Source organism: Plecotus auritus, assembly GCF_963455305.1.
Source record: "Plecotus auritus genome assembly, chromosome: 7".
Lineage (NCBI taxonomy): Eukaryota > Metazoa > Chordata > Mammalia > Chiroptera > Vespertilionidae > Plecotus > Plecotus auritus.
Window position 1 is genome coordinate 139,787,042 of NC_137774.1, and position 27,609 is coordinate 139,814,650.

At 38.0% G+C, this 27,609-nt stretch overlaps 2 protein-coding genes across 4 annotated transcripts; both read right to left on the reverse strand.

Moving 5' to 3' along the window:
* Nucleotides 1–966: 966 nt before the first annotated feature.
* Nucleotides 967–9,731, reverse strand: KGD4 (alpha-ketoglutarate dehydrogenase subunit 4). The gene is made up of 4 exons (XM_080679914.1): nt 9,601–9,731; nt 4,849–4,912; nt 2,178–2,362; nt 967–1,654 (listed from the first exon to the last, which is right to left on the reverse strand). The coding sequence occupies exons 1-4, from the start codon at nt 9,637–9,639 to the stop codon at nt 1,637–1,639; spliced, it is 306 nt and encodes a 101-aa protein (XP_080536040.1). The 5' UTR covers nt 9,640–9,731; the 3' UTR covers nt 967–1,636.
* A 2,201-nt stretch (nt 9,732–11,932) lies between these two features.
* CENPH (centromere protein H) lies at nt 11,933–27,509 on the reverse strand. Of its 3 annotated transcripts, none has more exons than XM_080679161.1 (9): nt 27,204–27,485; nt 24,534–24,589; nt 23,263–23,311; nt 22,826–22,900; nt 21,307–21,363; nt 18,512–18,575; nt 18,049–18,100; nt 15,698–15,861; nt 11,933–12,436 (listed from the first exon to the last, which is right to left on the reverse strand). In XM_080679161.1, the coding sequence occupies exons 2-9, from the start codon at nt 24,544–24,546 to the stop codon at nt 12,344–12,346; spliced, it is 567 nt and encodes a 188-aa protein (XP_080535287.1). In that variant the 5' UTR covers nt 24,547–24,589; nt 27,204–27,485; the 3' UTR covers nt 11,933–12,343. The 3 variants fall into 3 exon arrangements, with proteins under 3 accessions (XP_080535287.1, XP_080535286.1, XP_080535285.1); XM_080679160.1 differs by having other exon boundaries at nt 11,938–12,436; nt 27,341–27,509; XM_080679159.1 differs by having other exon boundaries at nt 12,029–12,436; nt 27,338–27,478.
* Between the last annotated feature and the right edge of the window lie 100 nt (nt 27,510–27,609).

A 27,609-nucleotide genomic window follows, 5' to 3' on the forward strand; every position in this document is an offset into this window, starting at 1 on the left:
CACCTGATTGCAACCTCATGAGAGACACTGACTGAGCAGAACTGCCCAGCCAACCTGCTCAGGAATTCCTGACTCAGAGAAAACAAGCTATTAAGTGATTATTGTTGCTTTTAGCCACTAAGTTTTGAGGTGACTTGTTACAAAGTAATAGTACTGGAAAGGAAAACCTAAAGGTGGCCCTCAGACAGATCCAGTATTAGGGTTTCTAACCTTTGGCCCCCAGTATTACTCAAGCCACTCTTTGTTACCTGAACCCACTGTTTCTGAACGTATAAAAATTTGCCCTGGGCTTCCTTTTACTGAAACACAGAAGTTAAGCGGGGTGCAGGATAGGGTGGGAAAACTGGTAGTTTTAAAGAAAATCTTCCAAATAAATGTAAATAACACACCAAAAAACCACAAATTTTGTATTTTTTGTCACCAAAGCAGTGTACTGTTAGCACCAAAACCCTACCTCAAATTTGAGTTGGGCAACATTTTTACTAGACTACAACACAGAATTTGCAAGAGAAGCAGATCAACTCTAGAATAGTGGCGGGGGGGCGGGAGGGGAAGCAAAGATTAACCCATAGGCAACTGGGCAATACTCAACAATTCTACTCATCTATTGCTTTCAAGCTACCTTTACTATTAGAGATGACTTCTTTAAAGTATATTCTAGAAATATTAAAGGTATGGAAGAGAATTTATTTAGCTTTGTGAGGCTTTACTTTCACAATATACCCTTGGCACAAGAAGACCCTTTAAAGTTTCATAAATTGCCTTAACAAAGTAAATATTTACGTTGATTTTATGAAGTTTTCAGACATTAAGTTTGAGAAAGTTAATGATTAGCACAATTTGCACACATTATCACAATCAAAACAGTAAACCAAAGAACAAGATTTTCTTAACACCCCTAGAAACATAAGAAATAGCAATTTTAATTCAAACATATACCTCTGCTATATTAATTTTGATGTCTGATTTTATACTGGCTTTTTTTTTTTTTTTTTTTTCTGAAAATAGGTTACTAATAATCTTTTTTGTTAACTCCCTAGTCTTAATACCCCAAAGTCACTGGATATACCTTGGCTCTATTATTATCGTTTAGAGTAGGATGTGCTTACTAAGCCAGTTATACTCCAGTAACTTTGTGAATGAAAAAAAAAAAAATGCTAAGAGAATTAAGAACAAATAATGGAGTCACTCTTTCACCTATCCTCATACTATTTCAGGAAAATCACTTCCAAAAAGCAATTCTGCCTGATAAATTAATGTTTAAACAGAAATGGAAAGAAAAGTGAAATTATGAATCTATGATGATTTATTAGACATTGTGTGCTTTTAATAGTTCAACACTGGTAATACTTGATAACCAAGAGTAAATTAATAGACTAACATTTTTAAATGTGTACTTTAATAAGAATAAGGTATATAAACAATTAGGTAAGCTTGTGGAAAAGCTGCCAAGATACATAAATTAAGAAATACAAGTATCTATCTAAGTTTTCTATATTTCTTTTCTTTTCTTTTTTTTTTTTTTTACAGAATATTAAAGTTGTTAATGTATAATTTCTCATTAGTCATTTTGGAAGTCCTTTATTGTAAAGACTATTCTTTGTTTGATAACAAACAGCAGCCACAGTGTCAGTGATTATTCAGGACCTCCACGCTGAAAAATAAAAAATAAAAACAAGATTAGGTGTCAAATTTACAGAAAAAATGTTTTCATGGCCACTATACAAATTTACACTATTTTAAGTAAATGATCTTTAGTTTTTTAAAACAATTTCAATTTTTCTCATTGCTTTATGGCATGCATAGAAATGTTATAAATAATTTCAGTTCTGGAAGGGATTCAGGTTAAACCAGATCAGTGGTCCTCAAATTCTGTGGTCTCAGAAACTCTTTACACTCTGAAAAATTGAGAACCCTAATTGAGCTTTTTTTAATGTGCTGATGTTGACTGCTTCTGCACATCATACTTCTACACATATATTTCTTCATGCACGTAAACTGAGGGCTTGGACATGGTTTATTTCTCATAGTCATGGCCTATCAGACCATCTGTATCTTAGTTATGGACACACCTTGACAAGACAATGGGGAAGGCATGTAAATCAGCATATGAAATCCCAAAAGCCAAATACATTAAGATGTTTTGTATAATATTGTGATAAAGACCAACAACATACTTGGATATATTCGACTTCTTCTTGAGAGACAAGTTTCCTTCTGTATTTCTGAGGTAATGTTTTTATTATTTCTGCAGTGTCTGGTGGACCCTGATGCATCAGCCAATCTGACGATTTACTTCCCTTAGAATGCTGTGAAATTGAAGAGTGAGAAGGTACTCCTGTTGATCTCACAGCTTCTGATACTGAAATTTAAAAAATGTAATTAGAGAAATTGTTCAGATGTCTTAAAATACTATTTTGTGTTCTCTATTATTGAAAAACCTAGTCATTCTTGAAATAAGTATTATAATTCTGAGAAGTAAGTATTAGAGAGTAACGTAGTTGGGTAGCTATATATAATTTCATAAAGTTCTTAAAAAAAGGAGGTAATGTTAAACGAGTTACTAAATTGAACAAATTTATAAAATAATGAAATTTCTAAATAGTGGAATTCAACCCATTTAGATAACCTACCTAAGTTTTGTCATATGGTGGAATTTACATGTAATATCTTACAATGGGGAATAAGAATTTTGGTAACTATAGATGAGATTAGTTTTCTCAATACTTTTTCATCACCTATATCTTAATTCAAGAATTACAATAAGTTAAAAACATCTGTATAAAATTTGTTAAAATTCTCCCTGAATTAAGGATCAAATAGCTTACAATAAAGACAGAGACAGAGGATCTGGTAAAAAAGAGAGGTCAGAAAAAAACAGGACTTGTTCAGAATCCTTAGTTACTTTATGATTACTGAGGTTTATAGCAATCAAAGAAACATTTACTGATTGAATGGATAAATGAGTCAATGAAAGAAAAGGTTAGCTGGGTGCCCTGACTGGTTTGGCTCAGTGGATAGAGCGTCGGCCTGCGGACTGAAAGGTCCCAGGTTCGATTCCGGTCAAAGGCATGTACCTTGGTTGCGGGCACATCCCCAGCAGGGGGTGTGCAAGAGGCAGCTGATCGATGTTTCTCTCCCATCCATGTTTCTAACTCTCTATCCCTCTCCCTTCCTCTCTGTAAAAAAATCAATAAAATATATTTTAAAAAAAAAGGTTAGCTGGGAGAGAAATATGGAAATGGTTATTATTCCTCACAATATCTGCAAATGTGTAGGAGATTATTCTAAAGCAGTGGTTGGCAAACCGCGGCTCGCGAGCCACATGCGGCTCTTTGGCCCCTTGAGTGTGGCTCTTCCACAGAATACCATGGCCTGCCCTAACCGGTTTGGCTCAGTGGATAGAGCGTCGGCCTGTGGACTCAAGGGTCCCAGGTTCGATTCCAGTCAAGGGCATGTACCTTGGTTGCGGGCACATCCCCAGTGGCGGGTGTGCAGGAGGCAGCTGATCGATGTTTCTCTCTCATCGATGTTTCTAACTCTCTATTCCTCTCCCTTCCTCTCTGTAAAAAATCAATAAAATATATTTAAAAAAAAAATACCATGGCCTGGGCGAGTCTATTTTGAAGAAGTGGCGTTAGAAGAAGTTTAGGTTTAAAAAATTTGGCTCTCAAAAGAAATTTCAATCGTTGTACTATTGATATTTGGCTCTGTTGACTAATGAGTTTGCTGACCACTGTTCTAAAGGATAGAAGGAAAGAAAGGTAGAACAAAAATTCCCCTGTATAAACTCAATATCATTAAAAATTCAGAGACTTCTACTATTGAGTCATTACCTTTTTAAATGGAAGTAATAAGTTAATTTCTACTTGCATGGAACCTAAGGTATGTACCATTTTCTTTCTTTTTTTAAAAAAAATATACTTTTATTTATTTCAGAGAGGAAGGGAGAGGGAGAGAGAGGAGAAATATCAATGATGAGAGAGAATCACTGATTAGCTGTCTTCTGCATGCCCCTACCAGGGAGCCCGCAACCTGGGCATGTGGCCTTGACCAGAATCAAACCTGGGACCCTTCAGTCTGTAGGCTGATGCTCTATCCACTGAGCAAAACCAGCTAGGGCGGTATGTACCATTTTCATCTAAGCTACCGAATCTACCTGATTTTAAAATGAAAAATATTGCCTATAATAGGATATTCATGTATAAATATATACCTTTGGGGAAAAAATATGCCTTGGTCAGGTAGCTCAGTTGGTTAGAGCGCTAAAGTTCGATCCCAGTCAGGGCACATAAAAGAATCAACCAATCTATACTAATAAAAGCATAATATGCTAATTAGACCGAATGACCTTTCGGACGTCCTTTCGGACAAAGCCACGGTGGCAGAGGTCGAGGCAGAGGCAGTTAGAGGCAATCAGGCTGGCAGTGGAGCAGTTAGGGGTGATCAGGCCAGCAGGGGAGCAGTTAGGGGGCGATCAGGCTGGCAGAGGAGTAGTTAGGGGCATCAGGCTGGCATGCAGAGGTGGTTAGGGGTGATCAGGCAGGCAGGCAGGCAAGCAGTTAGGAACCAGCGGTTCCAGATTGCGAGAGGGATGTCCGACTGCTGGTTTAGGGCCGATCCCACAGGACATCCCTCAAGGGGTCCCGGATTGGAGAGGGTGCAGGCTGGGCTGAGGGACCCTGCTCCCCCCCCCCCCCCCCGTGCATGAATTTCATGCACCGGGCCTCTAGTGAATACATAAATAAGTGGAACAACAGAATCAATGTTTTTTTCCTCCTCCTCTCTCCCTCTCCCTCCCTTTAAAGTCAATAAATGAAAATTTTAAAAATCTAAAGTACAACTTACCATTTGGTTTAGGATTATCTCTTCTGTTAGGGAACCTTATTAATGGAGTATGTGGCTTGACTACCTAAAGGAAAAAAAATGCATAAAAAAGATGAAATACTAAAATAAACTCATTAACTATATATACAAGAAAATCTACTGAACCACATAGATACCTTCATTAAAATAAAATACCTTAGTATTTGATAGCAACTTTTATTTTGTTAGCAATTTTAAATTTTACTATTTTACTCTTCCCCAACCAGGAAAGCTGGTCTATGAATTATTAACTTGTTTATCTTATCTGCTTTTCATAATAACTTTGTACTTTATACATCACAAGACATTTTACTGTACTCCCCACTGACCTCAAAGACAATCCTATGAAAAAGATGACATCGATTTTATGTTGTGTGACTTAATATCACCCTGTTGATTGATAAGAATTGGAAGTTTCCTGACTTGAATTGAGTGTTGTTCCCCTACTTTGTTACTGTCTAGCAGTTTAGAATAGGACAAAAAGCATATTGAAATTAGGTAATTAAAAAAATACTTTTTCTGCCGAAACCGGTTTGGCTCAGTGGATAGAGCGTCAGCCTGCGGACTGAGAGGTCCCGGGTTTGATTCCGGTCAAGGGCATGTACCTTGGTTGTGGGCACATCCCCAGTGGGAGGTGTTCAGGAGGCAGCTGATTGATGTTTCTCTCTCATCGATGTTTCTAACTCTCTATCCCTCTCCCTTCCTCTCTGTAAAAAATCAATAAAATATATTTTAAAAAAAACATTAAAAGAAAAACACTTTTTCTGAGTAAAAAAAGTAATGTGTTCTGTGTAAAAAATTTGGAAAAAATGCAGAAAAGCACAAAGAGGAAAACTATAATCCCAAAACCCACATAAAACAGGTTTAAACATTTGATAATCCTTTTAGTTTTTTTCCTCTACCTATAGAAATACATACTTTTCATTGCCCTAATTCATCATGCCATTTCCATACCCATTCAATCTCTGCCCAATCCCACCCATTTCCATGCCTTCCCTTTCATCTGATTGCTTATCTTTTAAAACAGCTCAAATATCACTCTGCTCTAAGAAACTTCCCCCTGATTCCAAAATCTGATATTTCTACTTTGTGTTTCCATGGTATTCTGAACATCTTAAGAATACTGTGCAGCAGACAGATAAATGAGCCAATGATGTACAGGAGAGCTAAGCTCCTGGAAAGGCAGAGTCAGAGAACAAAGCACTTCTGCAGCGGTGCCTGATACATAACATAATAAGTGCTCAAGAAACATCTGCCAAGTGAGTGAATAGACTATTTATTTGTATGGTAGGCCTAAGTATATAGGCATGTAAGTATATAGACACAACAATACAGGGGTGGGCAAAAGAAGGTTTACAGTTATAATACAAATACCTGATAAATAAATACAAGAATAAATTGTGTTTCCCATACTTACAACTGTAAACCTACTTTTACCCACCTCTGAGATACCTCAGAGAGAAAGAATCCATTTCAATATTGCATTTGAATACTTAAAACTATAATGTAATATGCCCTTATAGGTTAAATTCCCACACTATTTGGGATCCCCTTTTTAAAAAAATACATAGCCAGGCTGGTGTGACTCAGTGGTTGAGCATGGACCTATGAACCAGGAGGTCACAGTTCCATTCCTGGTCAGGGCACATGCCTGGATTGTGGGCTCAATCCCCAGTGGGGGCTGTGCAGGAGGCAGCCAATTAGTGATTCTCACCATTGATGTTTCTGTCTCCCACTTCCTTCCTCTCTATGAAATCAATAAAAACATATTTTAAAAAAATAACTAAAAATACATAAAAGTAGAGAGAGTAGGGTAATAAGCCCTGATAAACACATTATACAACTTTAACAGTAATACAGTCAATCTTATTTTATCACCCTTTCCCCTATAAGGGGGAAAAATTTGATAATTTGGACTGCACTAAAAAGAAAATAAAGATCTTTAAGACATCAGGAAAAAAAATTCCAAATTTAAAAATACCAACTAGTTAAAAAAATTTCATAACAGACCAAAGGTTAATAGCCATATTAGAACTTGTAATAATAGGAAAATGGGTAAGAAGTCTTCACAGGTAAAGAAATAAAAGAACTCTTAACCATATGAAAATATGGTTAGCCTCATGTATAATAAGATAAATGAAAGTTAAAAGTACATGGTAATACTTTTCATCAATTAGATTTTTTTTTTGTTTTTTGTTAATCCTCACCCGATGATATTTTTCCACTGTATTTTAGGGAGAGTGGAAGAGAGAGGGAAAGACAGAGGAAACATTGATGTGAAATACATCAATTGGGAGGAGCCTGCAACCAAGGTACATGCCCTTCCCGCAGGCTGACACTCTATCCATTGAGCCAAACTAGCTAGGGCCATCAATTAGATTTTAATGTACAAGTTGGATAACACAAGACTGTTGGGAAGGCTGTAGGGAAGCAGGCATTCATTCATTGCTATAAGAATGCATCCTATATAATGAAACCCTAATATGCAAATTGACTGAACTGTGGAACGACTGGTCGCTATGACATGCACTGACCACCGGGGGCAGATGCTCAACGCAGGAGCTGCCCCCTGGTAATCAGTGTGCTCCCACAGGGGGAGCGCTGCTCAGTCAGAAGGGGAGCGGGCCTAAGCTGGCAGGTAGACATCCCCCGAGGGATGCAAGTACATACTAGCACGTACTGCTTTATATTATGAATATCTGAGTCAAAGTCTTTGCAACTCTTTCCTTATTGTATACCTCAAAGTATCTTTTTCTCATATATCAGTAGTTAGTTCTTTACTATTACTGTGTACTGTTCCATTTTAACACATCTACCACAATTTGTTAATCCTGCTAATGGACATTTGGATTGTTTCTAGTTTGGGGGTTGTTATGGATAAAGTAGCTATGGACATTTTTTTTTAAATATATTTTTTTATTGATATTTTACAGAGAGGAAGGGAGAGGGATAGAGAGCTAGAAACATCGATGAGAGAGAAACATCGATCAGCTGCCTCCTGCACACCTCCCACTGGGGATGTGGCCGCAACCAAGGTACATGCCCTTGACCGGAACCGAACCCGGGACCCTTCAGTCTGCAGGCCGATGCTCTATACACTGAGCCAAACCGGTTTCGGCACTATGGACATTTTTATATGAGTTACTTTTTATATAGGTATATGCACTCTTACTCTTGGGTATAAACCTAGGAATAGAATTGTTGGGTCAAAGGGTAGGTATGTTTAACTATCAGAGACTGACTAGAGTTTCCCAAAGTGGCTGTACCATTTTATATTCCTAACAGCAATGTATGAGGGTTTGGGTACTTCACATTCTCAGCATCACTTGGTATTGTCAGTCTTTTCTATTTTAATCATTAAATGGGTGTAGTAGTACTTCCTGGTTTTCATTTGTATTTTCCTGGCAAGTAATGATATTGAGCATCTTTCCACAGGCTTATTGCTCATTTGGATATCTTCTTTTGTGCAGAATCATTTTTTTACCCCATTTTAAAATTGGGATATATATTATGATACCAGTTCTTTGACAGATGTTTGCCATATCCTAACAATCTTTAATTAGTTAATGCTCAATAGCTACCCAATAAATGAATAAATGAGGATCATTCATTGCAATGGGACTAAAAGACTGGTATCTGGGATTATCTTTCAGACTCTTTTTTTTGTAATCTTCACCTGAGGACATGCTAACTGATTTTAGAGAGAGGGGGATTGTAGAGGGTGGGAAGGGAGAGAGAGAGAAAGATGTGAGAGAAACAGTGAGATGGGTTACACTTCCTGTGGGTTCCCACTGGGGATCAAACCAGCAACCCAGTCTGTGACCTGACCAGGAATGGAACAATCCAACCCACAACCTTTTGGTGCAACTGAGTCACACTGGCTAGGGCAGACTGATGCAAAGAGAAAAGCACTTCTCAGATCAAAGTTAATAATACAATAATATACTTTCAGAGTTGAAAAAGATCATGTACACCAACCACAAAAGTGGAGGTTATGTCCCTTTATATCCAATTTCACCTATTTAAGCTCGAGACCTCAGCTGGAGAAGAAAGCTATCAGGAGTTAATTAACGTGTGGGTTAATGTGTAGTTCCTCCAGCTGCCATCTAAACTCAAGAGGAAAAAAAGCTTGGGAAACCAACACAAAGACATGTATTACAGTTAATCTTTTTTTTTTTTTCTTAATTCCCTCCCATCCGGTCTATAACCAGACATCTGAGTTGGTGGGGGAGACCCAGTCCAGGTCAAGGGCACCACACGCTCTCGGCATATTCCCAAGACCTTGAAGGGACACACGGGGTCAGGACAGGGTTTGCTTCCTTGCACTCGCCGCTACCGCCTCCCTTTGATTGGCTGAGCCGGGACATCGCAGATTATATTAGTCGCCGATTGGCCGGGCGACAGCCAGCAGCCCAGCCCGCAGGCTCCCAGGAGGGCTAACAAGGTCCTCGCGGAGGACAGTGCAGGGGCCCCAAAGCAGCCATGTGCCTACCTGCTGCGCTGCGACATTCCCACGGTCTGGCTCGAACCCTCAACTCCGGTCACCGGTTTGCTACCCGACCCAACGGGCTCCAGGTCTAATTCTCACACTCCCCGGCGGCGCCGCTGGCCCTGCTCACGGCCGCGGCCACCGTACAGTCCCCGCCACCGCCTTTCCTCCCCAGCGCCTTACCTATATATAGTCAGCACCCGCCCTACCGCCCTCAGTGCAGAAAGGCGACCGAACCGCTTTACCTGCACGACCCTGCTGGCGGACGCCATCTTGCTGCCCATCACGACCCCGAGAAGGGGCAGCTTCCGGGGCGCTCACGAGCCGCAGCGATAACCGGAGTCCTGGGCAGCCGGGGGCGGGCCCTTTATGTGGCGTCACGGAGGAGGGGCGAGCGGGCGGGATCCTCCTCCCTCTTCCCGCCTAGAACCCATGTGTTTCCCATTGCTTCCTTTTGCAGACGAAGGTTTGTGATGTTGGGTTTATTTTGCTCGTTAGCCATGAGTGATATAGGATCATTTCCTCTCCAGAAAGCCAGTTTCTAATTTCAGTATAGAGTTTAATCCAATTATTCAGCCAATTATTTCTCTGACTTGGACTTTAAGAGGGAACACACAGGATAATCGAATCCCAGGAAAATGTAGTTTTTCAGATGATACTGATAATCTGTTGATTTGGGAATCACTAATATAGTGTGCATCGGATTCATTTAATGCTGTAATTTTGGATCAGGAAGACATTTAACAGAATGCTTTTTTTCTTAATGATAGAAACAGAAGCCTTTTTTTAAAAAAAATTTTTATTCATTTCAGAGAGGAAGAGAGAGGGAGATAGAAACATCAATATGAGAATCATTGATCAGATGCCTCCAGCACACCCTCTATTGGGGATGGAGCCGCAACTTGGGCATGTGGTTTAATGAGTGGTTCCTCCAGCTGCCATCTAAACTCAAGAGGAAAAAAAAGCTTGGGAAACTAACACTAAAACATGTATTATAGTTAATCTTTTTTTTTTTTTTTAATTCCTTCCCATCCTTCCTATAACCAGAATCCACCTGGGACCTTTCAGTCAGCAGGCCTATGCTCTATCCATGGAGCCAAACCAGCTAGGGACAGTCATTTTAAAAAATATATATGTTTATTGATTTCAGAGAGGAAGACAGAAGGAGGCACAAACATCAATGATGAGAATCACTGATCAGCTGCCTCCTGCACATCCCCTACTAGGGATCCAGTCGAAACCCATGCATCTGCACTGACTCATAGGTCCATGCTCAACTACTGAGCAACACTAGCTGGGCCAGAATGTTTTTCTAGAAGAAAAATATTGTTTTACAATTTATGTTGACAGTTTCCAAGAATATGCTGTGGCAAAAAGAACAAAATTACAAATAAATATGACTTATCAAAAGAAATGAAGTAACACTATAAATATTCCAAAGAAGTGTTTAGCATACAACTGTAGGCAAATCTCTGTATTTTTATTATTGACCTAAAGAACAGATTACAAATGCTATTACACCTGCAGCACATCTTCTCAAGTTGTTTAGTCTTTTAAAGAATGCTGAAAACACTACATTGTCTATAAAAATGATCAACAGCTCCAAATTAATAAAGAGCCCAAATCAGAATTTACAAAAGATGGAATGGGATAAATAAAAAATGGCAAGTTATGTTTTTTAATTAGAAAAGCAACATTTGTTTTTTTAACTTATAAAAGTTATGCATGATAAATATAAATACAAAAGAAAAAAGTCACAATTCTTCTAAATATGTTTTTCTTGAAGGCTGAGGTGCATTTGAGTCTCTTTAAACATATAGATGGAGGCCCTGACCAGTTTGGCTCAGTGGATAGAGCATGAGCCTTCGGACTCAGGGGTCCCAGGTTCAATTCCAGTCAAGCACATGTATCTTGGTTGCGGGCACGTCCCCGGTGGGGGGTGTGCAGGAGGCAGCTGATTGGTGTTTCTCTCTCATCGATGTTTCTGACTCTCTCTTTCTCTCCCTTCCTCTCTGTAAAAAAATCAATAAAATATATTTAAAAAATATATATATATATAGATGGATTGGGGAATTGAGATGTTGGTCAAAGGGTACAAATTTACAGGTAGAATTTGAGTTAAGTTTTGGATATATAATGCATAGCATTGTGATTATAGCTAACACTACTGTATTATATACTTCAAATTTGCTAAAATACTAGATCCTAAATATTTTCACCACAAAAAAAAATTATGTGACACGATGGAGATGTTAGCTAAAGCCATGGTGGTCAGTTCAACACGCTGTACACCTTAAACTTACACAATGTTATATATCAATTATATCCCAATAAAAAAAGTGTGTAGTCCTATCCGGCTTGGCTCAATGGATAGAGTGTCAGCCTGTGGACTGACGGGTCCCAGGTTCCATTCCCGCCAGGGGCACATGCCTGGGTTGCGGGCTTGATCCCTAGTAGGGGGCGTGCAGGAGGCAGCCAATCAATGATTCCCTCTCATCATTGATGTTTCTCTCTCTCCTTCTCCCTTCCTCTCTGAAATCAGTAAAGAAATATATATAAAAAAAAAAAGTTTGTAATGAGATAAATGTAAAATAAGATTTACTTGAATAAAATACAACTGACAGCCATAAAAATAAAGATGTGGATATACTTAACTAATTTTTCTAGTATTTTGGTTGACAAAGAAATGCATGGAGGAGTTGGAACTTATAGGGATGCAGAAAAAATGTCCATATTGAGGGGAAAGCTGGACTAGTTGATGTCTTTCCAGACCCTTGCAAGGCTAAGATCTTCAGATTCTTTTTGAGGATGCCAGTCATTTTAATGATCATATTTAAAGCAATAGATTCCATATTATAGTGGTAAGCTTTTTAAAAAAGCTGCATATAATAGTTACAAAAACACTGAAAATCACACATTTCGCCTGAAATTTACTATTTAAAAGACACATCAAAGACAGAAACAAGTAATGCCAAAACAGAATTCTTATTAGATCATGGTGAGATTCTTCTCAAGCTGCAGAACAGTTTCCTTAAAGGCAGAATCCTCTGCCCAATTGACTTTGCTCCCCAAAATGAGGTTCTGTAATATAAAAAAAAGTTTTTTAAATTAAAGTTTTAAGTATTTTTTAACTTTATTGTTGACAGTTACAGATGTCCCTATTTCTCCCCAGTTTACGCACCTCCACCCAGCCCATGCCCTCCCCTTTCCCTCTGGCCATTACCACACTGTTGTCTATGTCTATGGTTATGTATATATGTTCTTTGTACTTTTAAAATTTTAACAAGCTTTGCCCAGCTGGTATGGTTCAGTGGTTGAGCATCGACCCATGAATGACCCATGAACCAGGAAGTCAGGGTTTGATTCCCGATCCTGGCACATGCCTGGGTTTCAGGCTCCATCCCCAGTGGGGGCCTGTAGGAGGGAGCCAATCGGTGATTCTCTCTCATCATTGATGTTTCTAACTCTCCCTTTCTGAAATCAATAAAAACTTATTTTTAAAAATTTAACAAGCTTTTAAAAAATCCTCTTTCACTGATCTTATTACATAATTACCAAACTAGGTATGAAGATTTACTCTCTGATCATGAGAAAAACTAGTAATACATTCTTTTTATTTTTTTTACTTTAGAGGGAGAGGTGGGGAGAGAGAAACACTGATGTGTGAGTGGAACATTGATCAGCTGCCTCCTGCAGGATTCCTACCAGGGATCAAGCCCAAAACCTGGGCATGTGTCCTGCCTGGGAATCGAACCAGCAACCTTTTTCGTGCATGGCACCATGCCCAACCAACTGAGCCACACCCAGGGCAAGTAATACATTCTTGTATCCTCATTTCCACTTTCAGCAAGGCTTCAACCTTGATCCCCTAATGCCAGGAGAATTTACAATGCTAACAATTTTTATGCTTTATCCATTTTTGTGGGTAGTTTTACCTATTAAAGATACTTGCAGTGGCAGCCTACATTATGGGAAAAAGATAACAACTGTGGTTCAGAGTTCACTTTGTACTTCTATGATGAACAACAATTTAAGCCTAAGTAATATGTCTTATTTTTAAAAAGAGGTAAAAGAAGAGCTTAGTTCTTAGTCCTTGCAAAGTTTCAAGACCCTGAAAAAGGTGAAGAACATTTTCTTGTGGTAGACAATGGAGGAATGATTAGGGTCATAATTAATGAAAATTCTGGTCATTGTTCTTTGAAAACCTATAGCTTGATACTGAGTTACTAATTGAAATATTGTTAAAATCAATTTTAGAGAATAAGTGGTATATTATTACATATAAAATATATAAAACTTTGGCCTATATAAGGCAAATTCTTGCTAGAAATGAATAAAAGAGCTTGTGTATATAAATTCAGGCAAATTTACTAAGGCAGATGGAAGTAAGCATTCAAACATGACAACCTCGAAGGCTGATCTTCCTTTTGGAACAAAGAGAGCTCCCAAGTTGGTCAAATCCATGTTCTATTAAACATTGCAATGAATTCATTAAACCAACGTTAACACCAATTTTGAGAATACAAAAATTAAGAAATGCAGAATAACAGAAGTTGCAAAGCAGTAGGAAGGAATATGTGCCAAAGAAAATGAAAATGATTCTTTACTTATGCAATCTTCTACTTGAGGTTAACCTAAGGGATTTGATCACTTCTAATTGAATCATCCACTGCTACTAAAAAAGTAGGTGTAAGACCTAGGGAAGAACCCTACCCAGTTTGGCTCAGTGGATCGAGTGTTGGCCTGCGGACTGAAGGGTCCTGGGTTCGATTCTTGTTAATGGCATGTACCTTGGTTGCAGGCTCAATCCCTGTCCCTGATCAAGTTGTGTGTGGGAGGCAACCAATCGATGTGTCTCTCTCTCTCTCCCCATCCCTTCCACTCTCTCTAAAAATCAATGGAGCCGAAACCGGTTTGGCTCAGTGGATAGAGCGTCGGCCTGCGGACTGAAGGGTCCCGGGTTCGATTCCGGTCCAGGGCATGTACCTTGGTTGCGGGCACATCCTCAGTGGGAGGTGTGCAGGAGGCAGCTGATCGATGTTTCTCTCTCATCGATGTTTCTAGCTCTCTATCCCTCTCCCTTCCTCTCTGTGAAATATCAATAAAATATATTTAATAAATAAATAAATAAATAAATAAAAATCAATGGAAAAATAGCCTCTGGTGAGGGTTAACCAAAAAACAAAAACAAAAACAAAAAAAAAAAACAAAGACCTGGGGAAGAATTTCTTATGGTGAGACATTAAGACCTCATTTTCTACAAGGACATGCTTTACACATAATAGGCACTTGTTTCACATATAATAGTTTTAACTATGCATCTTCATAATTCGAAACTGATAATTTAAGTATTTCAGCAGTTCCAGAGACATTTTATAATTCAAAAAGTAGTTTAAAAAAAACCTCCAGAATGAAGAAATAGGACACTTAACGATTTAAAACTTGACATGATAACTACCTACATTTATTAACATGAATGTGTTTAGTTTTCACAACCATTCTTTCTAAACAAGGACACTGATGCTTAGAAGTTAGTAATTTGTTCAAGGTCAGCAACTATTAAGTAGCAGTCAGGATCTTAACTCTAGATTCCCATCAACCCGTCCATGTTTTCCCCCAACTCCCAACTTGCAGTCTAGTGCTCGCCATCATTATATCATTCCATTTACATTGCCATAATGAAAAATCAAAGCCTTAAACATTAAATACACATGGATTCCAGATATATGTAAACAGACTAATTTTTAGTACAGAATATTGTTTTGTTAATTCTTTTTTTAATTTATTTTTTAAAAATATATATTTTACTGATTTTTTACAGAGAGGAAGGAAGAGGGATAGAGAGTTAGAAACATAGATGAGAGAGAAACATCGATCAGCTGCCTCCTGCACACCTCCTACTGGGGATGTGCCCGTAACTAAGGTACATGCCCTTGACCGGAATCGAACCTGGGGCTTTTCAGTCCACAGGCCGATGCTCTATCCACTGAGCCAAACCCATTAGGGCTGTTTTGTTAATTCTTACTGTGAGGATATTTTTTCCCTTGATTTTATTTTATTGTTTAGAAAGTTTGGGAAGGAGGGAGGGTGGGGAAGAGAGAGGGAGAGAGAGACAGAGAGAGAAATGTGCATGCAACCCAGGTATGAGCCCTTGACCAGAAATCAAACCCAAGATCCTTCGGTGCACAAGCAGACGTCTATCCATTGAGCAACACCGGCCAGGGCAATATGGAATTATTTTGTCAAGATCAAAGACTAACTGTAAGTAAGTCTGAAAGTAACAGAATCAATCACTTTTTTTTAAAGTTCTTTACCTCCCTTCCTAGTTTATATACACTTTACCTGGAAGACATGTTGAATAACTGTAGTAATTTGTATCTCCTTCTGTAGCTTTTGTTGTAAGGTCTTTATCTTGTCTGAATTTTCCATACTGGCCAAATCATCTTTCTGTTTGTTCTTTTCAGTCTGTATTTCTAAAAATTTACTTTCTGAAGCTCGTTTTAATTCTGTGAGGTTAAAAATAAAACAATATACTATATATGATAACTCTTACAAACAAGAATCTTTAAAAATGATGGTTATTTCAGTAAAGAAAATTTTTTTAATGAGGAGCATATTAGGTTGCAGTTCTATTTTGATCTGAATATGGCTTCCCTGGTAAAAAAAATACCAATATTATAATTTTATATTTAGCAATGCAAATGTTCAAGGTTTGTATGCATGACAATAATAGCTGTTGATAAGTGTTTGAAGTGCCATTGTGTCAAAGAGGAGCTAATCTGGGTACCAAAACAGGCAAGAGATATATATATGTAAGCAAACAGTTTCCCTCCTTCATTTTCAAAAAGACTTATCACCAAGAAAAATTTTCAATGACAAGTAAGGTTCCCTTCACCAGGGATAAACACCAACCATTTTTGTAGTTCCTGGTATGTTCTAAGAATGAAACTATTTGAAAACATAAATGGGCGTGCCTCAGGAGCTTGGTTCCTTGACATTAATGTACCAAAAGTAGGTTGGAATGCAATGGAAACATATTAGGCATCCAAAGGGTAATTAGATCAGATGACCAAGACTATTTCTGACCCTGGCATTAGTTATAATCAGACAAATCTGTATATTTAAAAATAATAAATCATGCCTACACTGTTAAATGAAAAAAGGCATTGTACGACACAGAATAAAGTGATACCAATTTTTATAAAAAAAATAAGCACTGAAGACTGATTATTTCTTTTTTTTTTTAAACAGGATGTTCATTGAAAGTAGTGATTCTTTTTTTTTTAATATATTTTATTGATTTTTTTACAGAGAGGAAGGAAGAGGGATAGAGAGTTATAAACATCGATGAGAGAGAAACATCGATCAGCTGCCTCCTGCACACCTCCTACTGGGGATGTGCCTGCAACCAAGGTACATGCCCTTGACTGGAATCGAACCTGGGACCTTTCAGTCCACAGGCCGACGCTCTATCCACTGAGCCAAACTGGCTAGGGCAAGACTGATTATTTCTTGATGGTAAAATAAATTTAACTTTTCCTATGTATACTTTTCTGTTTCCAAATTTACTACAGAGAATGTGTTCTACTTTTGAAATATTTCAATAATTTCTATGTAAAAAGCCATCTCATGTTAAAAAGTTAAAAAGCTGTAGAGCCATATGTATTACCAACCATTTAAAAATTATGTATAGGCCCTAACCAGTTTGTCTCAGTAGATAGAGCATCAGCCTGTGAACTCAAGGGTCCCAGGTCGATTCCGGTCAAGGTCATGTACCTTGGTTGCCAGCACATCCCCAGTAGGGGGTGTGCAGGAGGCAGCTAATTGATGTTTCTTTCTCATCAATGTTTCTAACTCTCTCTCCCTCTCCCTTCCTCTCTGTAAAAAATCAATAAAATATATTAAAAAAAATGTATATATAAATATGTCTAACTGTGGTCACACATGAAGGAGGCCATTACTTTCCCATGATACTTTTCTGTATCATTTGATTCCTACCCCCCCCCCAGAATTTATTAATTTCATGATTTAATGTTCTAAACAACAAAAATATATCAAGCAAAATGCATTTTACGTACTATTTTTAAAATTGCCACATCTAGCCCTAGCTGGTTTGGCTCAGTGAATAGAGCATCAGCCTGTGGACTGAAGGGTCCCAGGTTTGATTCCGGTCAAGGGCACATGCCAGGGTTGTGGGCTTTAATCCCAGTAGGGGGTGTGCAGGAGGCAGTGATCTTTCTCATCACTGATGTTTCTATCTCTCCCTCTCCCTTTCTCTCTGAAATCAATAAATAAATATGTTTTTTAAAAACTGCCACATCTAAAATTTTAGGAAAATTTAAAATTATTAAGAAATTTCTCGCCCAAACCGGTTTGGCTTAGTGGATAGAGCGTCGGCCTGCGGACTGAAAGGTCCCAGGTTCGATTCTGGTCAAGGGCACGTACCTTGGTTGCGGGCACATCCCCAGTAGGGGGTGTGCAGGAGGCAGCTGATTGATGTTTCTCTCTCATCGATGTTTCTAGCTCTCTATCCCTCCCCTCTCTCTTCCTCTCTGTAAAAAAATTAATAAAATATATTTAAAAAAAAAAAAAAGAAATTTCTCAGTAGCTGAGAGATGTGGCCTCATCAATCTCCATAGTAAGTAAAAGTGTGTTATACAAAAAATAAAAAACCACCAAAATGTTCTACATACCAAATCTCTTCTTTTTAACATCAAGCAGTTTTTCTTCCAAATTCCAAGATTCCTGTTAATAGAAAAAAAAAAAAATTAAGGGACATTACCTAAGAACAAACCTGTAATATTTACATCACTGAATTTTATTTTAGTTCATGTTTTCTAAAACTCCAGTTACTAATTCCTTCATTTCCACACATCAAGAGAGGAGAAAGTAGCTTAACACGTTAAGCGCCCAGCCTGTTTTGTCTTTTGGAAGGAAAGTATAGTGTCAGTCACCCTGCTTAATGTGTTAAATTGTAAATACTTAGCAATATTAGTAAAAAATAATAGAGTTATGAAAAAAAGAGAGAAAACTTAAGTACAGTGAATTCCAACCATACCAGTCCCTTAGGGCTATTGTATTTAATCATACATAATACAGTTACCAGCAAGAAAGTGTTACTGAAATCATGAGAATGCATTAGCAGCCTAAAGTTACCTGCTGTAATTTCATTATTATTTTATTTATCTTTAATATGTGGTTCATGTTGTCCATGAGCTCACTGAAAAGGAATAAAAAATAGATTAACCTTAGTTAAAAGTAATAAATCTCATTAATGAAGGAATCAAGTAGTACATATTTACTTTCATTAATACATTTCAATAGAAAGTCATCACTTGATGTAAACTAAATTTTTGTTTAAAAGTAGAGATGCAGCCCTAATTGGTTTGGCTTAGTGGATAGAGCGTCGGCCTTGCAGGGGTCCTCAAACTACGGCTCACGGGCCACATGCGGCCCGCTGAGGACATTTATCTGGCCCGCCGGGTGCCGCTGCCTGTCCTGCTTAGTAGCCGACTCGTCCCCGGCCCGCGGTGCGCATAGGAATTTGTTCATAGTTTTTTTTTTAAACTATAGTCCGGCCCTCCAACAGTCTGAGGGACAGTGAACTGGCCCCCTGTTTAAAAAGTTTGAGGACCCCTGGAAGGGTCCCAGGTTCGATTCTGGCCACGGGCACATGCCCAGGATGCAGGCTCGATCCCCAATGGGGGATGTGCAGGAAGCAGCTGATCAATGGATTCTCTCATCATTGATGTTTCTATCTCTCTCCCTTTATTTCCTCTCTAAAATGAATAAAAATATTTAAAAAAAATTTTTTAAAGTAAAGATGCATTTTCCTAGAAAAAAGTTTGGTCATGGACAATAAAAAATGTCAAATTTAAGCATTTAAGAACATTTCTAAAAATGTCATTTTTAGGGAGGACAAACAATTCCAAAAACTTGCTAATAAGTTGCTTTTTGTAAAAAAACACACTATTTTATTTTTTGTTAATCCCCACCTGAGGATATTTTTTTCCATTGATTTTCATAGAGACAGTGGGAGGGAATGTTGTACATTTTATGGGTTTGACAAATGTACAATGACATGACTCCATCACTACAGTATCATGCAGAATAGTTCACTGAATAAGCTGCTTTTTATCCCCATTTCTTCAACAAATATTTCTGAGTGCCTACAACATACCAAGAACTGTGCCAGGCACTAGGGATGTAAAATAGAATAAAACACAATACTTGTTTTCAAAGAGGAATGAACCTGGTGGGGGAGAAAAATAAATCTACAACTGTAGTATGGTTTGACTACAACCGGTAATGGATATGAACCACTGTTAAGAATTGTGCAGAGTGGAGCAAGGGACACGAATCTTAAAGGACATGAAGTAATTTAAGTAAAGTAGTTCGGAATGGCTAGAGCCAAAGGTGTGAAAAACAGTTCTACTTCAAAGTGCCACAACCCCTTGAGAGGCTTGTTAAATGTAGACTGCCAGCTGCTCTCTCCACCAACCCCCACACCTTGGTTTTTAGATTCAGTCAGTAGGTCTGGGATGGGACCACTGTGAAAATACTAATTATTCTGATATTGTAGGAGTGTAGTGCAGAGACTGAAAAAGGAATGTTTACACAGATGTGGAAGATCTGAACTCATTTTCTACTGGTTATAACTGTACTTGGTTTTAAAGTTTATGATGAACCTGTCCTGTGCCCCTTTAACTCAAGAATTTTTTAACACATTGCGGACCAGTAGTTTTATTGCTAGCTTTACTCAGTGGCCAGATAAGTTTCTATTGAAGAGTACAAAAAACATTTTACATAAATGTTAAAGGCACGCCTTAAAATTAAATACCCATTGCATTTTGAAATTATTTATTACATGTTCTTACAAGCTAATATCTTTTTAAAGTATGATACTTTGCAAAACACTGTGTAATATGAAAACACGAGAATCCTCATGATTCGTCTGCAATTTAATATATATAGGGCGTAATGTCACAGGAAGGTCATAGCATCCTGCCACCTGTGAGGAGGAAGCCCAAGTTGCTGTTGGAAGTGTTATACACAGAGGAGCCATTCTTCAGGCGGTCTGCTCTCTTCACACCCAAGGAATGTTTTAAGCTCATTTATTGGGTAGCAATAGTTAATGAGCTCAAATTCAGATTTTAGGATCTATGTGACCCTGGATTTAAATGGAATATGGGGAGAATGTGTATGAGTCTGAACTAAGATAGGAGTAGTGCCCAGATCCATCTTAGTGTTTTTCTACTAACATGGGAGGGGATTTTATATCAAAGAATTTTAAACCTTTGGGAGATAAGATCACAGGTAAGGCTCCTATGGCAAGATATTTAGATCAGATTATAGAGTACCTTGACTGCCAGAGTCTTTACTATATATTCCTTGGCAAATTAACATATACAAGCTCATTTCTGCCAATGAAAAATAAAGAGTATACTTTCTATCATTGGGTTGTTATTGGATTAAATGAAATAGCATTGTTCTTGGTTTTCAGTAAATAGTGCACAAAATTAACTTTCAAACCTTCCTTCAAAATAATCTGGTTAAAACCTAAATTGCTTCTTAGCACTGCATTATGAACAAGATGTCAGCAGGACTGTAAAAGTTGTAATGCTGAGTGAGGAAGGTCCACAAAAATTCCATTACTTCTCTTATTCCCCAGATAAAAGTGGTTGACAGTGATAGTTAATTTTTTAAAAAATCACAAGCCCTGGCTGGTGTGGTTCACTTGGTTGGAGCATTGACCTATAGACTGAAAGGTCGAGTGTTTGATTCCAGGTCAGGGTGCATATGGGAGGCAACTGATCGATATTTCTCTCTCTCTCCCCCTCTCCCTTCCTTTCTCTCTAAAATCAATTTTAAATAATCAAGAAACCAAACTCATTATGCAGATACCCCTTCTTATTCCCATCCTTACCAAATACAGGAAAAAAAATAAGTACCTAGTCTGAATGTTACTTTCCTCCAGGTTTTTTCTAAGTGCTGTTGAAAGCTGCATCCTATGAGAAAGGAAAAACTTGCGTTACAAAACATAGATAACATTTATGGTACACTGAAAAAGAAACTTTTAAAATGTGACAAGTTAAAGATTGATTTCTGTTTATATATAATGTAAAACAAGTAGATTTTAAAACAGTATTGTATGGTAAATACTTGGTAAATAAATCACAGAAATATGAAATAACACTAAGATAGATGGGACCGTTGCATGGGGTTGTGCACTGACAGGCTGAGGGGCTGAGTAATCCAGCCTGAGCTTTGTTCCCCAAACTATCCACCTTGGTGCCAGGAGGAAGCAACACAGCATTAAAGCACTAGACATCAACAGGGCCTGAGATGGAGAGCTAGGGAATACAAAGCCACACTGAACTGTGAATTTGACATATGCCTACATACCAACAAGCTCCATAAATCACTTTCAAATTCAAACAGCTATTAAATAAGTAAAAATAAAAGGCAATCAGTTCAGCAATATTAGAGCCCTTTCCTTCTGTCATATACAAGAAAATTCAGTTCATTAAAAGGAGATCTCTTAATACCTCTGAAATCCCCTTAGTTAAAAAATATGATCTATACAACAAGCAAGCATGTGAGATGAGGGGAAAAGCTCACTGTTTGAAACAATGAAAAGTGCTTTAACTACTTTTCAATTAAATATATAAAGAAATTCCTCTAAGAAGGCCAGGAATATAAGATAGTAATTTTAAAAGTCATTCACTTAATTGAATTAGTCAGATCACAAAATCTTTAAGAAACCATGTTTATTTTATTAACAATGGTATACCGCCCTGGCCGGTTTTGCTCAGTGGATAGAGCATCGGCCTGCAGACTGAAGGGTCCAAGGTTCAATTCTGGTCAAGGGCATGTACCTTGCTTGCCGGCACATTCCCAGTAGGGGGTATGCAGGAGGCAGCTGATCGATGTTTCTCTCTCATTGATGTTTCTAACTCTCTATCCCTCTCCCTTCCTCTCTGAAAAAAAAAAAAAAAAATCAATAAAATATATTTAAAAAAACACAAAAAACAAAACAACAAAAAAAACAATGGCATACCAACACCTAGTGTAAAGCTTAGGACATATCAAGCACTCAAATATTTGTTGAATAAATTTTAAATATAGATGCAAGACTTATAATTAAAAATATACTTTATTTAAACTTGATGACAATATTTTTACTCAATTAACAGTTACTGGAATAATCAAACCCATGTAATCCTTCCAACACTGAGTGAGACTTAACCTCACATTTCTATTGCCTTGATTGATATTTCCTTATTAACCCTCTATTATGTAATTTCTTCAAATAAAGATATTAATGAATGATTTAACTTCTCTCAAGGATCAAAATTTGTGTGACCATTATCTAATCATCATTTTGCTCATTTAAACTAAATTCTTTTCTCCACCTCGAGCCATTTTGCATTCATTTCACAATGCTTATACCTAAAATGTAAAAATTACCTGTCCAATGCAAGCTTTTTCATTTCAAAAGCAATTTTCACCTTTTCGATTTCATTTTCCAGGTCTTCAATTTTACTATCAAAGAAGCATAAAGAATTTCAGCAATATCAGTAAAAGTCATTATTGGAATAAATGTTCAAGTAAACCTTTGAAAAAAGTAAAATGTCTCTATCTAAATAAAAGTATTCTACTATAGACTCACCACACCAATACACTTACAGATTTGATAAGCTGATGCCTCCTGAAATACTTTGATTAATATCTTGTTAAGGGGAAATGCCAAAAGTGCTAATAGGATCACAGGATGTAATCCAGTGTCAACAAGTTCTCAATACATGCATGACAAATTACTTGGGAAAGAAAGCGGGGGCGGGGAAGAAAAGCAAAGTTATAAGACAGATATTATTATTAAATCTTAGTAAAAACCACAAAGTTACGTTTCAATTTGCTTTTCTGGAATGATTTCTTCTGGAGTTTTTTCTTCATCTACAAATAAATAATTTTTTGAAGTTAGTAACATTTTAAACAGTGCTGTCCAGAAATATAATGTAAGCCACAAATACAAACCAAGTATGTAATTTTTATTTTCTAGTTTCCACATTACAAAAGTAAACAAGTAAAAATAATTTTAATATACCTTACTTAACCAAATAGATGCAAAATAGTATCATTTCAACATGTAGTCAATTTGAAATTACTAATGAAATATTTCACAAGCTTTTCTTCTGTGCTTATTTTACATTTAGAGCCCTTCTCAATGAGGACTAAACACATTACAAATGTTCAGGAGTCACAGAGCAGGTTGTTACCATATTGGACGGAACAATGTTAGAATTATAGAAAATAAAAGGGAGTAAAAAATGAACAAGAGCAATATTAAAAAATTAACTATTTTTGTACAAATTAAAATTTAAAAATACCATGGACAATTATATTAAAAAACATGAAATACTTAAGATTCAATTTAACAAAATATGTGTATGACCTCTACATTGAACACTACCAAATATTTTAATGGAAAGATATACCATGTACATGTATTGGGAGAATCAATATTGCTAATGTAGCCATTTCCCCCATACTGATCTAAAGATACTAATCAAATCCCAGTTAAAATTCTATCAATTTAGCCCTGGCCAGTGTGGCTCAATTGGTTGAGCACTGTCCCATGCATGGAGAGGTCACCTGTTCCATTCCTGGTCAGGGCACATGCTCAGGTTTCAGGCAGCCAATCCATGTTTCTCTCTCTCTCAAATCAATAAACACATTTTTTTTTAAAAAAAAATCCCTATTATCCAGTGCTTTTCAAAGTGAAGGTCTCAAAAAACAACACACCCACAAAAAACAAAGTATAGGTCTCAGAGCACTTGCTTCATAATTATCTTATGTGCTAATTCAATCTTCAAGTTGTTGATGGTATAGCAAATTCTGATTCCTTAAGCCCACCAGGATTTCTCAATTCTCTGATCAACAGAACTTAATTGTCTTGTATTGTTATTTAATTGTTTAATATCTATTTCCCGAATCCCTTACTAATTCCGATGGGCAGGGCAAACTGCTTTTTGCCTTCTTACATGGTATAGTATAGCATTATGATGTCACTCCTAGTCCCCAAGTAAATAATTTTTTGTAAAGCTGATTTTCTTTTCACTAGGGTACTGCTCATCATCAAACTCACAAAACCTCATCTGAAAATGCAAATACTTACTTGCATCAACCATTGATTTATATTCCAAGAGTTGTTGTTTTGTCTGTGCCCTCAGCCTGAAAACGGATTAAAAAAAAGAGAAAGTCGTATATTTATTGAGGTTTTACTCATTACTGTATGATAAAGCAACTCATTTTTGGGGAGCTAATGCAACAAAATGAATATAAATACTCAGCATTAACGTCTCCTAGTTTGGCCTCATTTTATTTAAAATGGCATACAGAACTTTAGGGCCTCAGAGAAAAACAACAAAATGGAATATAGTGGAAAACAGCAACTGTGAAGAAAAGTTAAAAATTTGATACTTAAATTTACTTATTTTTCACTTTTTAAATAAATTTATTGGGGTGACATTGGTTAATACAATTATATAGGTTTCAGGGGTACAATTCTAGAATTCATCATCTGTATTCTTTATTTTTATTTATATTTTTGGTTAATCCTTATCTGAGGATATTTTTCCATTGATTTTTAGAGAGAGTGGAAGGGAGGGGGAGAGACAGAGAGAGAGAGAAACATCAATGTGAAAGAGACACATCGATTGGTTGCCTCCCATACATCCCCAACCAGGGCAGAAATGGAGTCTTCAACTGAGGTACGGTGTGCCCTTGACAGGAATCTAACTGAGACCCTCAGTGGATGGAGAATGGAATCCACTCACTATCCAATGAGCCAAACTGGCTGGGCTTAATTTATTCTTAATGGGCCACAGTGAAGTGAGGGTTAATGAGAACTGCTACACTAAGAACTAGATCAAAACGGGGAAATCACAAACACTAATGAGTTACAACCAGATTGTAACATGCTCAGGAGATCCAGGAAAATAACAAGAATACTAATCTTTGGATAGATAAGTAATTCAAAGTTTCTTGTCTGGATTCTACTTAATTCAAAATCAGACATAAAATAAGTAGAAAAGCTATGGGTAAATGGGAATTAGCTATTAAGTTGTACTTACAAGATGTTTCACACTTTATAGTAGTTTCATAAATCTGAAACTGTTGCTTTGTCTTTGAGTCACAAAGAAGCTAAGAAACATTAGACAAATTCCTAAAGCTCCATGCACAGTATTTTGTTTCAAAATTCCAAATGAAAAGAGCAATTTAGCCCTAACCGGTTTGGCTCAGTGGATAGAGCGTAGGCCTGTGGACTGAAGGGTCCCAGGTTCGATTCTGGTCAAGGGCATATACCTTGGTTTGGGGCACATCCCCAGCAGCTGATTAATGTTTCTCTCTCATTGATGTTTCTAACTCTCTCTCCCTCTCCCTTCCTCTTTGTAAAAAATCAATAAAATATATATTTTTTTAAAAAAAGAGCAATTTATTAGTTGTTAATCAGGCTAGCATTTTTAAGACATACTGAAAGAATCGTTCCTTTTTAGCTGAGATGGAAAAGGTCTTATATCTTTAATATTTTAGCATTTTACATTGCAAGTAGGAAGGAATTGTTAAAGTGAGCTTTATTAGCCAAAGCCTTTCAAAGCAGTGGTAAACCTGAAAAACAGTTACAGTGCTTATTTTTAAAAACCCGCTTGTTAAAATTTAGAAGAATCTGCCAACTTCTTTTGTAAAGGACTAAGAAGCAAATATTTCAGGCTTTGTGAGTCATATGGTCTCTGTTGTAAGTACTCTATTCAGCCCTTGTTGCAGGAAAGCTATCTATAATAATAAAAGGATAATATGCTAATATACCGGACGTCATTCTGGACATCCTTCTGGATGAAGCTGGGGCCGGAGCAAATCCTGGGTCCTGGGTGCCTGCCGGCGGCTGGAGGGAAGCCCAGGTCCCGGGTGCCGGAGGGAAGCCAGTGCCGGCAGCCAGGGAAAGGAAGGCTTACTCTTGCACGAATTTCGTGCATCGGGCCTCTAGTATTTCAATAATACTTTCCTTAAGTTAGAGCAATAAAATTTGAATCCTATTTAATTTTCATGTTATTAAATATTATTCTTGTAATTTCTCCCTCAACCATTAAAGACATAAAAACTATTCTTAGTTTGAGGGTTGTCACACAAAAACAGGCAGTAAGGTGGACTTGGCTGTGGTTTGCCCACTAGTTTAGAGATTGACGTCCCTTCTCATCAAATCTTCCCCTAATAACGGCTCAGTGGAAAGGTATAAAAATCACCCTGTTGGCCTTGGCCTGCGTGGCTCAATTGGCAGAACTTCCTGCAAGGTCGCTGGATTGCGGTCAGGGCACATACCCAGGCTTCAGGTTGGATCCCAGGTAGAGGTGCCTGCGGGAGGCAACCAATGGATGTTTCTCTCACATCAATGTTTTTTTCTCTCTCTCCCTCTCTAAAAAATCAATAAAAACATTAAAAAAACAAAACACGTTAAATGATCAATGTTACACTATAAAAAAAATCACCCTGTTTGGCAGAAAATACAAATGAAGCTTGTGGATCGAAATGCTCATAGCTATAAAATAAAGGGGCGGACAACCTACCTCCAGTAGCTCAGGGCTTGGATGCACCCCACAACCCTCTAGAAAATCGGGCACCAAGGGTGAGGGCGTAAGAAAGGGAGGGAAAAATTACAGCTTCGAAGGCTCTAGGGCCCTGAGCACCGTGGTGAACGCTTGCCCCTGACTTCTCACTTAACCCTCTTAGCAACCGCCATAGGAGGTGTCATTTTTCCCTCTCCTTTTTGAAGACCAAGAACAGGGCTTACGGAGCTTAATCTAACGATGCTGTCACGCAGCCCATCAGGGCCCAAGTCTGAATTTGAAATATGCTGGCCATTTAGCGCGAAAGGCGGAGCTCTCGGTACGCCGGCACCGGTCCGGCCCAGCGGGCCGGGGGAACAACCTGAGCAGCAGTGGTATGGGGTCCTCTGCGGAGCCCGCGCGCTCGGGCTGCGGCTCCATCCTGGCTCGCGCGAACACCTTCCGCGTGGGACCTGCAGACGCCCTCGGAAGGGGTCCCTTTTCCCGCCACCAAACTGACGCCCGGAAGGGGATGGAGCGCCGGGGCGTCCCGTCCCGCCCTTTCCGCCCTAAGGCCCGCCGCTTCCGTCTCGTCCTTTGGCGGCCACAGTTTCCGCCGTCCCTTTCATCCTGGCTCTACTACTGGTTTGA